This window comes from Miniopterus schreibersii (genome assembly GCF_964146895.1).
Source record: "Miniopterus schreibersii genome assembly, chromosome: 8".
In the NCBI taxonomy this organism is placed as follows: domain Eukaryota; kingdom Metazoa; phylum Chordata; class Mammalia; order Chiroptera; family Miniopteridae; genus Miniopterus; species Miniopterus schreibersii.
In genome coordinates, this window is record NC_138109.1 from 22,642,042 (window position 1) to 22,657,301 (window position 15,260).

A 15,260-nucleotide genomic window follows, 5' to 3' on the forward strand; every position below is an offset into this window, starting at 1 on the left:
TTCAGTTCCCTCTCTGTACCATCAAAAGCCCAGATCACCTGGACCAAGCAGAACAAATTTGGTCCGCAAGTAGGATTGACAGGATTTGAAATAAAGAGAAAAATTGGAGACTTTCCAGACATAATTAAGGCTTATATTGGTACCCACCTTGTTTTGACAACATTTATTTTTTTAAATTATTTTAATCCTCACCCAAGGATATGTTTATTGATTTTAGAGAGAGGAAGAGAGAGAAAGAAACATTGATGTGAGAGAGAAACATTGATCAGTTAGCTCCTGTACGTGCCCCTACCAGGGATTGAACCCTCAGCCTAGTTATGTGCCCGGGAATCAAACCTGCAACCTTTTTGTGCACGGGATGATGTTCCAAACATCTGGGCCATCTGGCCAGGCCTTAACAACATTTAAGTTGCTGTTTTGGAAGAGTGTCTGGGTCCTTTTTTTTTTTTTTAAAGGCAAACGTAGGAATATATGACAGAGGTAACTGATTTCAGATTATTAGATCACTGTTGAAAAGCCATGATTCCTCCACTAGAAAGCCTCACTTGGATTTAAGAGCTCATTAAGATTTATAATTTTGATTTAGCAGATGAATCTAGAAAATTTAACTAATTTTCCTTAGCAACTAGAGAAAAGTAATTTTCAAACCTATACAGGTAATTTAGGGAAGGGGAGGGGATCAAAGGCCAAGCAGGCTTCGATTTTCTTCCCCTATGGTGAGGCCTTTTAGCTCTGGCTTAAAGTCTGATAGATGTGGCTGGCCATTTCCAAACTGAATTTCAGATGGATTTCTCCTTTCTCCTTGATTTATTTTATTCGTGGTTATACTTCTCAGAGCCTCTGTTTTAGCATCTTCTTTGCTAAAGAAATTAACATTTAAATTAGGCCTTGAAAGTGTTAAATACCTAAAAAGGAGCAGAGCTGGACTTAAGATCTAAAGCCTGCATTCTTTCCATTGTATCATAGAACCTAAATAGCAGGCTCCCTGTAGTTTTTCTCACTTTCACTTTAGCTTAGAGTAAGATTGAAGACTCCTTTCCCCAGAAATGTCCAAACAAGGGCAACAGATTCCTTAGTTTGATGCTCTCCTACATTACATGTGGTTGTTTAGCCAAAGCTGTTGTGAAAAAGTTGATGGGAAGAAAAGGGCATGTTAGGAAACTGATGCCCAGAGTCCCAGAATGAACTTAGTTTTAGTTCAAGTTGACTTCTTTACACAGCTTAGGCTGGCAAGTAACAAAACCTCTTCATTGACAGAGAGGAAGATGCGTCGTCTTGCCAGGAACAATTGGATGAATTCAGGAAGCTGGTTAGGACCTTCCAGAAATGGCTGAAGGAAACTGAAGGGAATATTCCACCTACAGAGACTTTCACGAGTACTAAAGAGCTGGAAAAGCAGATTGAACACCTGAAGGTAGGTGAACAAAAAGATCTCCAGGAATCAGGTTAGATAGCAGTTTAGAAGTACGTATGGACTCATTTCCAGCTGTAGTGGGAAAGTGGTGTGAGAAATCCAAGTTATCCATCTGCATCAGAACAGAAATTCCCACCTGCCCCTACCCCCTACTCAAGCACTAAACACCAAAAATCTCCTATTTAAAAACCAAAATAAAAAAACCTTGGAATAATACCTATGAAGTTTCAGCTGTTTCTTGGATACCTCTCATGCTATGATGGGTCATAAAAAAGACATTTGTAAAAGTCCAGTCCTTAAGAAGCTTAAATTCTCATTGTACGTTTGAGAATTAGACATTTATATGGAGCAAGTGACAAGATACGTGATCAGAAAATCAAGGAGATAAGATCTAGTCTTACAACTAATAAAGGAAAAGTTGTAATCAGATGGTTGGAAGGTAGCTTCAAGACTAGGACACCTTATTTCCCATCCCCTGCAGAATCCCTCTGTACTGTTTTTGATTAGCCTCTGCTTGTACCTCTGACACATTCTTCTTTTTATTGAAACCAGCCTCCAACTAACTCTCATGCATTTTTCATTGTCTTAGTAAAGCAGGATTTATCTTGAACAGATAAAAGGAAAGAGTTTGATTGCTTTCACAGAGTTTGTCCCAGGAGCATTTGCTGTAGGGAATTCTGTAGGGCATAGGTTCCCAGTTTCTTGGTTCACAATACCCTTAATGTTTCAAGAAATTTTTTGTGGCAACACAAGGTCAAAAACAAAAATAAAAAACCTCACTTGCTAAATGGTCAGATCCAAACAACTTAATAGTAGTTGTTCACATGGTGTCCAACAGATGTCACTGTATTTCCCTCAGAATTTTAAAATATTCTGTCAGTACATAGTTTGTGACCATTTGGAGTTGAGAGTGATTATTAAAGTTAAGACAAGCTGTGACTTGATAAGGTTTAGTCTGAAGTTAGGCAGCATGAGCTTGCTCCATGTCCATGGCTCTGTGTCTTTCTCTGCTGCTGCCCTACAGCTTCAAATCAAAAGCAAACTAAGTAGATTGCAGGGAACTTTAGTGTGGAGGAAGGGATTTAAGGCTAGGATGGTGTCCCAGTTTTGAAAGGAGTTAAATCTTATTGCTGTGGCAGTCAGTCCACATCTAGAGACAATATCTAGCTCCGCATTATACTCTCCAATGACCATTTCCTTTTTATTCTTTACATGCATGCTCTTCCCTGTGTCTACCTGTCAAACTCTTAACTCAAAGCTTTCCTTCCTCTTGCCAGAGTTTAGTGAATCTCCTCTTGTGCTCTCAGAGTTTATTGACTGTCCATATTTCTGTAATAGAATTTATCACATTATAATGCAATTGATAATCTGAGCTCTTGGTTTTAAGAACTGTGTCATTATCTCACTGTGTATCTGCAGTGTTTAGCATGCTGCCTGGCCTATAGTAAATGCTCAATAAATATTTGATGAGTGAGTGAGTGAGTGAATGAATGAATGAATGAATGAATGAGAAGTTCCTTAATATTCCAGGATATCATTCTTTCACACCTTGGCTGGCTAAACTAAGATCTTGAAATAGCTGAATATGTGAGGATGGTGTCTTAATTCTTATGAAAACTTTAGGGAGTATATGTAGAACAGATGTCCCTACTTATGAGGAGAAAGTTCCCGGACGTTACCTTTAGCTGTTTGTTCTTTAAACAGGGTCTCCTAGATGACTGGGCAAGTAAGGGAACTTTGGTAGAAGAAATCAATTGCAAAGGCACTTCTTTAGAAAATCTCATCATGGAGATCACAGCACCTGATTCCCAAACCAAAACAGGTGAGTTCAAGCTCTTAAAAATGTAGTTTATTCACTTTGCTTTGGCCTTTGGTAATAATCTCTTCTTTAATAAAATTTAGAAACAAGGTTGGATGTGAGAACAAAGGTGGAGAGTCCATGAAGTAGTCTTTCCCCCTCAATCTGATCTATTTTCCATTTGCTATATAACATTGCTCCATTTTGCAAAAATTCTTCCCATGAGGGGAAAAAGTAAAGAGACTAGTCAGCCCACTTAGAACTTTCAGACAGAAGGATTAAAATGGGATTTTCTCACTTGAAGATTTTCTCTTTTATACGTGGGAATGGGATGACTATGCACATCTTTAAATTGGGGTTAGCTCTGGATGGTATAAGCATAAGCTTTCTTGGGAGAGGCTAGATATTTAGGAGTCAGTATTGGTACACTAGGCACTGGCACATTTCTTGGAAGTGGATATACAGATTGTACCCCGATACATGAATAATCTCTGGCTGCAAATTCAGTCTTTTAAACAAATCTGTTTTGAGCTCAGTGACTTAGTGGTTGTTGATTGGTATCTCAAAGGTTTTATTACCAGACTGTGTTACTGTACCTTTACAGTCACTTAAATAGTATGGGAAATTTTACTTTTTTTTTCCTCCTGAGAATGACTACTTTTCTGTTGTATCCTAAAGTTTAAAGATGTCTTAGGACTAACTAGAAGTTCAAATTAAATTGGGTTCAATATTGAATTATTAAAAATATTGACAACATTTCAGGGAATTGGTGATTTTTTTTTAATATTCTAACACATAAACCTCTAAATTTAGTGACTTGGTGTGTGACTATATCAGGAATATCTATAAAGAGCCAGATAGAATATATTTTAGGCTTGTGGGCCATATGATCTCTGTCACATCTACATGTCTCTGCCATTGTAGCACTAAAGCAAGCATAGACAATATATAGGTGTATGGGTGTGGCTGTGTTTCTGTAAAGCTCTATGTGCAGAAACAGGCAGAAGGTCAGATTTGGCTGGTAGGCTATAGTTTTCTAACTCCTGGACTAGATCACTGGTTTTTCAAACTTTTTCAAGCACTAGAATCTTTTTTTCTTTAATTTAAATATCATATAGAACTCTACTATATAAAACAAAAACAATATTTTGTTGCCATAAGTTTCCCTTATAAGTAACTTACGGTATTCATCTGTTATGAAATCCATTAATGAGAATATTGGGACTATCTTTGTGAATATAAAAACTTGAAAATAGATTATTGGATGACAGCTTTATCATCTGATTTATTTTTAAATTTTTTTCAGTTGCATTGTATCCAGAAAATATGGTTCATATAGATAAGCAGTTGTAAATGATGACAAGTGTTTTTAAAAGTTCACTTTTTAATCTCAGAGTACTCTTCAATTAAACTGATCTGGAAGCTTGAAAGTGAAGTAGTAAGACATTCTTTTTCAAAGTTAAATTGCTAAAAATAATCAGTGAGCACTCTCATTTTTCTCTTAAACATAGAAAACACTTAAAACTGGTAATGAGGACAGAAGCGGTCTCTAACCTGACATAACCATGACCTGCAGTATTAAGAATGCTTTTATTACACAGTTGTACCCTAATGTGTGTCTGTTCTGAGAAGACTTACCTCCACCTTTTTTGACATTTTATTTAATGTAGTACGCATGTGCTGTAGATGTTTTTCTTTGGACGTGAGTGGAAATTTGTAGGTTTGAATACTGTAAAGTGCTAGTGAAGAGCTACAGCCTTCCAATCAGCGACACTCATGAAGAACCTTAAGTGTGTGCATAGAGATGCAGGAGCTTCTTTATTCTCCTCACAAAAAGCAGCATACAATTGGCCCTTAGTATGCATGAGGTCCTTATCTGCGATTGAACCAACTGCAAATTGAAAATATTTTTTAAAAATATTATGCTGTTGCCCTGGCTGGTGTGGCTCAGTTGGTTGGGGGTCATCCTCTGCACTGAAAAGTTGTCGGTTCAATTCCTGGTCAAGGCACATGCTGTTCGTTGCTGGCTCCATCCCTAATAGGGGATGTGCAGGAGGCAGCAGATTGATGTTTCAGTCTCACATCGATGTTTCTTCCTCTCCCTTCCTTTCTCTCTAAAAATCAATAAAAAAAATCTAAAGAAAAATTTTCTTAAAAAAAAATACTAGATTGTTGGTGACATGTGCTATGCAGTTAGACCAAGGATGGTTGCATTGTACTGAATATGGACAGACTTTCTTTTCTTGCCATTATTCCCTAAACAGTACAGTATAACAACTATTTGCACAGCATTTACATTGTATTAGGTGTTATAAGTAACCTAGAGGTGATTTTAAGTACACAGGAGAATGTAGGTTATATGCATATACTCTGCCATTTTATATAAGGAACTTGAGCATCCTTGGGTTTTGGGGTCCGTGGGGATCCTAGAACCAATACCTTGTAGATAGATACCGAGGGACGCCTGTAAATTGGTTGTATCTAGTGGGTTAAGATGTGGTTGAACATAACCGAATATGCATATTTTATTGACATTTCTAAGTAGTTAGAAATATATTCTGAATATTAAGTTCAAACTGAACATTTAGAGTCCCTAAAGAGTGCCTCCTTAGGTGCTTTGAAAATCACTAGCCTGAGTACTCTCAAAGTTCTTTTCCAACTCTGAAAAATCATGAATATTCTAGTTTCTTACATTTGTGTAGTTCTTTTTGTTTCATAAAGAGCTTTCATGTACATTACCTCACTACCTCTGTCTAGGAACTCCATGGTTGACAGGATAAGTAGTATTATCTTCATATGTCAGGAAAGAATCTGAGGTCTCTCCATGGATTAAAGCTCGCATACCGAGATAGTGACAGTATGGCTAGAACCTTCTCCTAACTATGAGTCCAGTTTCTTTTTGGCTATCACCACACTGCAATGGAATATGATCTTTGTGTTTGATCCATTTTAATTGAAAATACATTAATATTAACATTTAAAAGTTTTATAATCACTATTTTTACTATAACCTTGCACATGACTTTTTCCACAGTGAAATCAGTGCATAGGAGAGTTTTATTCTGTCCTTTTGCTGTAACATTATTTCATGAATATTCTCAGATTTCTGTATAATCTTTATAATTACATGATCTGATTTTTACTTAACTTGGGAAACTCCTCTGAAATACAAGGATTGTAAACTTGAGGAGAATATAGGTGAAATTGTGGTAATTAGAAACAGAACCAAAGGCCCAAAGCAGAGTGCATGGGAATGCTTATGAGCCAAACTTATTGGCACCTAGAATTTCTGTTTTCTGGTGGAGGAAGGGGAGCAGAAAGTCATGAAAGGTAGGGAATCTTCCTTTTGAAACAATATAAGAAAGGCTCATTTTAACGTCTTTATTAAAAGAATGCTGTTTTTTATGTCCTTGATTGTACTATTATTCATTTTTATTATGTTGAAGGACATTGGTATGAAAGTTGAACCTTTTTGGCTTTATTATAAGTCTTCATTCCAAAGTATGTCAAATACTATTCTAACAACTTAATCATTTTACCAGTACTTGCTTCACAAAATTAGGGCAGGGTCCAAAGAATTAAAGTTGAAGATTTAAGAAGAGAATTTGGATTTCCTCCAGAATGAATTAGGAACTATTACTTCTAAAGAGCTGGCTCACCTCCAGTGATACTTTGTTGCCTGGCAGCTAAAATGATTTGTCTTTTTCCATGAGTATGTTGTCTTGTGCTGTGTTAACTTCCTGATAACCTGAGCTTAAAGTGAGTGCCAAAGAACAAATTCAGTGCCTCTATGTATTCCTAACACGTTTGTCTTGCCCTGTTTGTCTCTCTGTCCTTCTGCTCAGGTTCCATACTGCCCTCTGTAGGAAGCTCTGTAGGCAGTGTAAACGGATACCACACCTGCAAAGGTGAGAATGCCATTTCAACAGTGCCTCTATGTTGGGTGTTTTAGGACAGTATATGTGTTTGCATTTGTGTATGTTTCCATATATGTGGAAGAACTGCTGCCAGGATGGTTGTAAGGGTTAAAACCTGGGAGAAGCAAATGATGCCTCTTTGTTTGCTAGCTACAGGCTAAACAGGTTGGCAGCCAGTGAAATAAAGGTACTAAGGAAATAAACTGGACCATTATATTAGACCTAAGGAAAGACCTTGAAGATTACTATATGTGAATCATTGAATTATAAAGAAACTACACAGGATAGGTAGTTTAGTCTAGCCCTCAACCTCCCAGGTAGGTGACTTCTCTGTAGATTAGAGAAAAGAGAGAATGCCCCCAAATCCTTACTCTCGTTGTTCCCATGTTTATTTAGCATTTTATTTATACATCTGAGCACATAATGCCAAAATCAGAAAGCAGATTAATAAGAGCTCTTTTGATTTGTATATGTGAACAGGAACTTTTATGTGATTTAGCAGAAAGATAATCTCTAATTCACTAGAAGGAGTACGAGAGGAACTTAATCCTGATGAGTAATTTAGTAGTTAGGAACAAATGGGATTGCTCAGAGAACTATTCCCAATCTGATTTCTGTTTCTATCATATTAGATCTGACCGAGATTCAATGTGACATGTCAGATGTAAACTTGAAATATGAGAAACTTGGGGGAGTACTTCGGGAACACCAGGAAAACCTTCAGGCTGTCCTCAGCAGAATGCAGGAAGTTCAGAGGGAGGCAAGCTCAGTGCTGCAGTGGCTGGAATCAAAAGAGGAAATCCTAAAAGGCATGGATGCCTCTTCATCTCCAACCAAGACAGAAACAGTGAGAGCCCAAGCTGAATCTAACAAGGTACTGTGTTTACATTAGCTGCATGCCAAACACCAAAGGGACCAGAGACTGTTGTACTAGGGTTCCTGCCTGAGGCCACGGACCTGAGATGAGACATGGCCAACCACCCTGGTCATGATGAGCAGCATGGTTGACTTTGAAATGCTCAATATGCCTAAACTCTCTTAGAGAATTATCTTACCTATGAAATTAGAAATTGTTATAAGTCAGATACAGAAACCAAACCAGGTGTGTTTGCATAGAGAATCACCTCCCTCAGAAGCATGAGCTGATTGAAAATGGAATCTCATTTTCTATACGATCCTGCAAACCAAGCCATTCTCATCCAAGTACCTTTCCAACTCTTGGAGGACTCTAAATAGCTGTGATTGTGGTTCATTCTTAAGATTGACATGTTGAACTAAGAAAGATATCAGAAGAAATAAAACCATATAGGAATTCCTATTAAAAATTTTTACCAAAATTTTTTATATTCCAATTGAGCATAGCATGTGATCTCCAACTACATAAACATTGTCATCATCATGATGATTGTATCTTGACACTTTTAGATTATACAGATTAATAATTCCTTCTTATTGGGTTCTACTAATGTACATAAAAGAAATTCAGATTCTACCATTTAGATTTTCATTTTAAAGTAAAAATTGAAGCAGAAAGATTAAGTATCTTAAAATCACTAAACAAGTCATGAAGAGAATCAGAAGTAGAGCCTATAATTGCCACCCTGTTTTCCAGTCATTTCCTCCACACTCACATCTTTGTTTCCTGTCCAGAAATCTCATGGCATGCATGGTGTTCTTTCTCCTAGGCCTTCCTGGCTGAATTGGAACAGAATTCTCCAAAAATCCAAAAAGTAAAAGAAGCCCTGGCTGGATTACTGATAACATATCCGAACTCACAAGAAGCAGAAAACTGGAAGAAAATGCAGGAAGAGCTCAGTAAGTTATCACAGGGATGTTACAGAGTCACCTGTCTAAATTGCTTGTCTTCAAAGCAAATACAGAATTTCAGCACACTGTATAGAACAGGAATTTTTAGTTAATTTTCATAAGCAAACAAGAGGCCCAGATCATGTTAGAGAGTGAGCTTGATTAGGGAAAAATTTTAGAGATTCCACTCAAAGTGGCAGAAGTTTGGCTTTCTTGGGCAAGGCAAAGTGACAGTCTATTGTGATCAAGAACTAAAGAGAGTATTGATGATAAAAATGAAAAATGGGAAATAATCTAAATAGTCAATGAAAGGATTAGATACATTATCCTGTGTTTACAATATTGAACTATAAATTATGTCAATGAATATTTATTGATACAAAAAAACTTATTGTCATCAAAGATGTTTATAATATAGAAAGTTTAAAAATAGGCTATAAAATAATATCTATATAAGATATTTTATGTGTGTGTATGTAGTTCAATTTTATCACATGTCTAGTTTCCTATAACCACCAACACAATCAAGAGACAAAACTGTTTGTTATTTTAGTTAAAATTAAATGTAAGTTATTTTTAACTTTTAAAAATATTTAAATAATGCTCCAGGGGTCATTTCCTGTAGTTTATTAGGAACATAATTTAGGGACCAGGCCTATGGGTGACGAGAGTAAAGGAATACATTTTCCCATTTCCTCTCTACAGATTCCCGATGGGAAAGGGCCACGGAGGTGACGATGGCTCGGCAGAGGCAGCTGGAGGAGTCTGCAAGTCATCTGGCCTGCTTCCAGGCCACAGAATCCCAGCTCCGGCCCTGGCTGATGGAGAAAGAACTGATGATGGGAGTGCTGGGGCCTCTGTCTATTGACCCCAACATGCTGAATGCACAAAAGCAACAGGTTCAGGTGAGCCACATTGCTGAATGCTTTAGAGCAAAGAAGGTGGGGTCATAGGAACCTGGGTTTGAGTGCTGCTCTCAGCAAGTAGATTTCATATGACCCTGGTCAAATCATTTAGCCTCTCAGAGTCTCATTTCCTCAGTTTAAGTGAGATATTTCTAATGTCTTTATCACGGTGCATGTCAAATAGTAAATATTCAATAACTGTATTATTAATATCACTAACAGGCCATAAGATGAGTGAATGTGTGAATGGGAACTTCTGACTAAATTGTAGAATCATATTTTACTCATAACCCCCAGTGGTAGTCAGTAGTTATCCACATTACTTAATGCAATATCTTACATCACCTGGCTTTACTTAAAGATTTTCTGCTTATCAAATCTCAAAAAAAACTGACTTAATTGCCAAGCATCATAGGACTTTAGGTGAGTAGCCCTGTTTGGTGATGTTCAATGGTTAGAGCGTTGGCCTGCACACTGCAGGGTCTCGGGTGCGATTCCCACTTAAAGGGTTGCAGGTTCAATCCCTGTCCCAGTCAGGGTGCATGCAGGAGTCAACCAATCAATGTGTCTCTCACATCTATGTCTGTCTTCCTCTCTCTCTCCCCCTCTCTCCTTCCCTCCCTCCTTCCCTTCACTCTCTCTAAAAACAAATGGAAAAAATATCTTTTGGTGAGGATTAACCAAAAAAAAGAACTTTAGGTGGGTCAAATTATGGCATTACCAATGAATTTCTGCCTAGAATCTTTCTTTGTTCTACATTCCCCCCAAAACTTGTTTCATTTCTTCTCACCATCCACCTAGCTCCCTAAGTTAAGACCTAAAAGTAGTTTTTGAAGGAACCCTTTCTTTTAGCCCCTGCATCCAATTATCAAGTCCTATTTATTACACTTACAAATATTTTTCTAATCTACTGGTTTTTAAACTTTTAAGTCTCAGAACCCTGTTACACTCAAAAATTATTGGGAATTCCAAAGAGTTTATGTTTAGATATCTATTGGTAATCTGTTGATATTTATTAATCTCAGGCCTATATCATGCAACAGCCTCATACAGGGCTTCTTTGTCTAGTCTCTCCTCTACAGTACAGTTTTCAAATTATCTCCTTGAATCATGTATCTGAATATATTAAAATACTTCGGTGGCTCTTGGCTGCCTGTTGAACAAAGTCCAAATACCTGCTCAATGTGGTATATAAGGCTTTTCACAGTCTGCTCCCAGTTTGTCTTGCCAGCCTCATTTTTGGCTCTTCCCCCATACACCCAAGTTTCTACCCACACCAGATAACATGTTCTTTCCTGAACATGCCACATTCACACAGCCCTGTGCCTTTGCTGATCATAGGGCATCCCCTGAACCAGCCTTACTCTCTGCTCACTCCAAGAACTGCATATTCTTTATTGTGTCATCTGTGAAGCCTTGCCTGATTTCCCTCTTCTACTCTTTTCATCCCACACAGAATTAATTGCCTTTACTCCTTGCTTTCACAGTTCCATGTTCACATCAGTGTCTTATCATTTTTACTTTTGTTATATTCTACTTTTGCACATTGTTTACACATCTGTTATTCCCTGAGGTTGTGTCTTACTTACTTTTATACAGTGTAAGTGCTGAGTACTTTCCATAAATTTTGTTAATCCTTGCAACAGCAAATTAAGTACTTCACTTCCATTTTACAGAAGAGAAAGCTGAGATTTGGAGAACTTTTTAAAAGTTCCCTAAGTTTATGCACCTAGTGAGTGATGGAGGCAGGATGAACCTAGGCAGTCTGACTCCAGACCCTGTAATCCTAACTTCTTTGATGAGTGAAGCATGGGTAGAAAAGAATGAAAAGGCACGCTACTTACTTTAAAGAAGCTCATTATCTGATTGTGCTGTATTATAATGTACAAGAAACTAAGAAAAACAGCGGTATTGGGAGTTGAAACGGCAAGCCCAGCCAGTCATATAGCTGGCTCTGGGATCCAGGGTTCCCAACTCAGAGGCCTGGGTTTTGCCTGGCAAAGCTGATGAGTGCCAGTCCAGAAAGCAAACTGGTTTCCCAGCTAAGGCTGACCTTAGTAACTGATATTGAAACAGAATAGGACAAAGAAAGAAAAGAAATTAGACAATCAATGATCCTTTTAAAACAAGTATTTATTAAGCAGTTGTTATAAATAATACTGTTTTTCCTATTAACCTGGTGCTTGGAGTTTTCTGGTTTATTTTCAGAACAAGTTGGCACTACTTGGCACACTCCAAAGTCAGTTTTTGTTTTGACACTGATTTTAGATCTGTCTTTTCTCTGTAAACATCCTTGTGTCATTTCTATTCCAGTTTATGCTAAAGGAGTTTGAAACACGCAGGCAACAGCATGAGCAGCTGAACGAGGCGGCTCAGGGCATCCTAACAGGCCCTGGAGATGTCTCCCCATCTACCAGCCAAGTACAGAAAGAGCTCCAGAGCATCAACCAGAAGTGGATTGAACTGACTGACAAACTCAATTCCCGTTCCAGCCAAATTGACCAAGCTATTGTCAAAAGCACTCAGTACCAGAAACTGCTCCAGGACTTATCAGAGAAGGTGAAGGCAGTTGGACAGCGACTGAGTGGCCAGTCAGCCATCAGCACCCAACCTGAGGCTGTGAAACAGCAATTGGAGGAAACCAGTGAGATTCGATCTGACCTGGAGCAATTAGACTATGAGATTAAGGAGGCGCAGACACTCTGCAGTGAACTCTCAGTGCTCATTGGTGAGCAGTATCTCAAGGATGAGCTGAAGAAGCGTTTGGAGACAGTTGCCCTGCCTCTCCAAGGTTTAGAAGACCTTGCAGGTGAGTTGGGTTGAGGAACACACTGCTGCCATTATTAGTGGCAAAGCCAAAAGAAGGAGTGGATTAGTGGTAGTCCTAAGACTCTAGGATGACCCTGAAGTAGCCTTTGGACTCAGAATAGTGTTAACCTATCCCTTTGTCCAGCTACAGTGAGAACTGTCATGGTCATTACACGTTGATTGGCCACTAGCAATATGAGAAGTGTACATAGCATAATCCTAGAGATTCATGCTCATAGATGTACTTACAGGTGGAGTTAGACACCTACTTTCACTGATGCTCACTTATTTTCTTTATACCATGCACCTATACACACATACATATACAAAATTAGAACGTATTCTGGACTTCTTATCATGGCCTTCTGCAAGAATAATTTTGTCATTAAATCATTGCTTCTTTTTCTGGTAACATCTGTGGTTTTTTACCAGCTTAGAAGTAAAACTTTACTCTGTTACTCAGATTACCTTACAAGATTGAAGTGAGTGTTAGATATAGTATGTGGAAGAGCCTAGTATGTGCCTCTTTTATGATAGGCCCTCAATTAACATTAGTTTCCTTCCCCTAAGATTAGACCATATACTCTCAGAAAACATTTTAAATGCCATGTTCAGACTTGATTGATTTAAATTTGATTTTCTCATTTCAGCTGATCGCATGAACAGACTCCAGGCAGCTCTTGCCAGCACCCAGCAGTTCCAGCAAATGTTTGATGAACTTAGAACCTGGTTGGATGACAAACAAAGCCAGCAAGCAAAAAACGGCCCAATTTCTGCAAAATTGGAGCGACTCCAGTCTCAGCTACAGGAGAATGAAGAGTTTCAGAAGAGCCTTAACCAACACAGTGGTTCCTATGAGGTGATTGTGGCTGAAGGAGAATCTCTGCTTCTTTCTGTACCTCCTGGAGAAGAGAAAAAGACTTTACAAAACCAGTTGGTTGAGCTCAAAAGCCATTGGGAAGAGCTTAGTAAAAAAACAGCAGACAGACAGTCCAGGCTCAAGGACTGTATGCAGAAAGCTCAGAAATATCAGTGGCATGTGAAAGACCTCGTGCCATGGATAGAAGATTGTAAGGCCAAGATGTCTGATTTGCGGGTCACTCTGGATCCAGTGCAGCTGGAGTCCAGTCTTCTGAGATCAAAGGCTATGCTGAGTGAGGTGGAAAAGCGCCGCTCCCTGCTGGAAATATTGAACAATGCCGCTGACATTCTGATCAATTCTTCAGAAACTGATGAGGATGATATCCGGGATGAGAAGGCTGGGATCAACCGGAACATGGATTCCCTTACAGAAGAGCTACAGGCCAAAACAGGGTCACTTGAAGAAATGACTCAGAGACTCAAGGAGTTCCAGGAAAGCTTTAAGAATATTGAAAAGAAGGTTGAAGGGGCCAGGCACCAACTTGAGATCTTTGATGCTCTAGGCTCTCAAGCCTGTAGCAACAAGAACCTTGAGAAGCTAAGAGCCCAACAGGAAGTGCTGCAGGCCTTGGAGCCTCAGGTAGACTATCTGAGGAACTTTACTCGGGGCCTGGTTGAAGATGCCCCAGATGGATCTGATGCTTCCCAACTTCTACTTCAAGCTGAGGCTACCCAGCAAGGGTTCCTAGAGGTGAAACAAAGAGTGAACAGTGGTTGCATGACCATGGAAAACAAGCTGGAAGGAATTGGCCAGTTTCACTGCCGAGTCCGAGAGATGTTTTCTCAGTTGGCTGACCTGGACGATGAGCTAGACGGCATGGGTGCTATCGGCAGAGATACCGACAGCCTCCAGTCCCAAATTGAGGATGTGCGACTGTTTCTTAACAAAATCCAAGCTCTCAAGTTAGACATAGAGGCCTCTGAAGCAGAGTGCCGACAAATGTTGGAGGAAGAGGGGACTCTGGACTTGCTAGGTCTTAAGAGGGAGCTAGAAGCCCTGAACAAACAGTGTGGCAAACTGACAGAGAGGAGTAAAGCTCGTCAGGAGCAGCTAGAGCTGACATTGGGCCGTGTAGAAGACTTCTATAGGACGCTGAAAGTACTCAACGACATGACCACTGCCGCAGAGGAGGGAGAGGCCCTCCAGTGGGTGGTGGGGACCGAAGTGGATGTCATCAACCAACAATTAGCAGACTTTAAAGTAAGTCTTGCCCTTGTTTTTTATTCTTTTTCTGTCTTAATACATGTATTTCTCTTCTCGTAACTTGGAAACCGATTGAGTATACATTTTAACATCAGTCCTGGTTTTAGTGTTCTCACTAACATCACCATCAAAGTGTACTTTTGAGAGACTAAACAGTTTCCTCGACTTCTGAGCAATAGGTTTGAACATATTTCGGTTGTAATTTATTTCAGTGTTTATAGCCAATTAAGGCTATAGAAAGAAATGTCCAAATCTTCTCTTACTCTAAGAATTTCCTCTTATGAAATTCTGGAGATTTCAAATGAACAGATTTAAAAATAGCAATGAATGTTTCTTCAGGTTCCTGTTTTTCAAATTGAGGTATGAGAAGCCATAAGATAAACGTGGGCTTATCTTCCTAAAGTGTTGATTTTTTTTCACAGTTTTCAAGGGAAAATTATTGCTGTACTATTGTATTATAGAATAAAATGCAAAATTCTCATGAATT

At 38.8% G+C, this 15,260-nt stretch overlaps 1 protein-coding gene across 4 annotated transcripts in view; it reads left to right on the forward strand.

The window, feature by feature from the left end:
• MACF1 (microtubule actin crosslinking factor 1) overlaps window positions 1-15,260 on the forward strand; it is a 305,107-nt gene that overhangs the window by 208,606 nt on the left and 81,241 nt on the right. For all 4 annotated transcript variants that reach the window (XM_081144947.1, XM_081144949.1, XM_081144948.1 and 1 more), the window contains 8 exons: window positions 1,258-1,414; window positions 3,119-3,236; window positions 7,058-7,120; window positions 7,762-8,003; window positions 8,815-8,944; window positions 9,641-9,840; window positions 12,154-12,649; window positions 13,299-14,770. In XM_081144947.1, coding sequence (XP_081001073.1) covers window positions 1,258-1,414; window positions 3,119-3,236; window positions 7,058-7,120; window positions 7,762-8,003; window positions 8,815-8,944; window positions 9,641-9,840; window positions 12,154-12,649; window positions 13,299-14,770 — 2,878 coding nt within the window. The remainder of the gene's footprint in view (window positions 1-1,257; window positions 1,415-3,118; window positions 3,237-7,057; window positions 7,121-7,761; window positions 8,004-8,814; window positions 8,945-9,640; window positions 9,841-12,153; window positions 12,650-13,298; window positions 14,771-15,260) is intronic.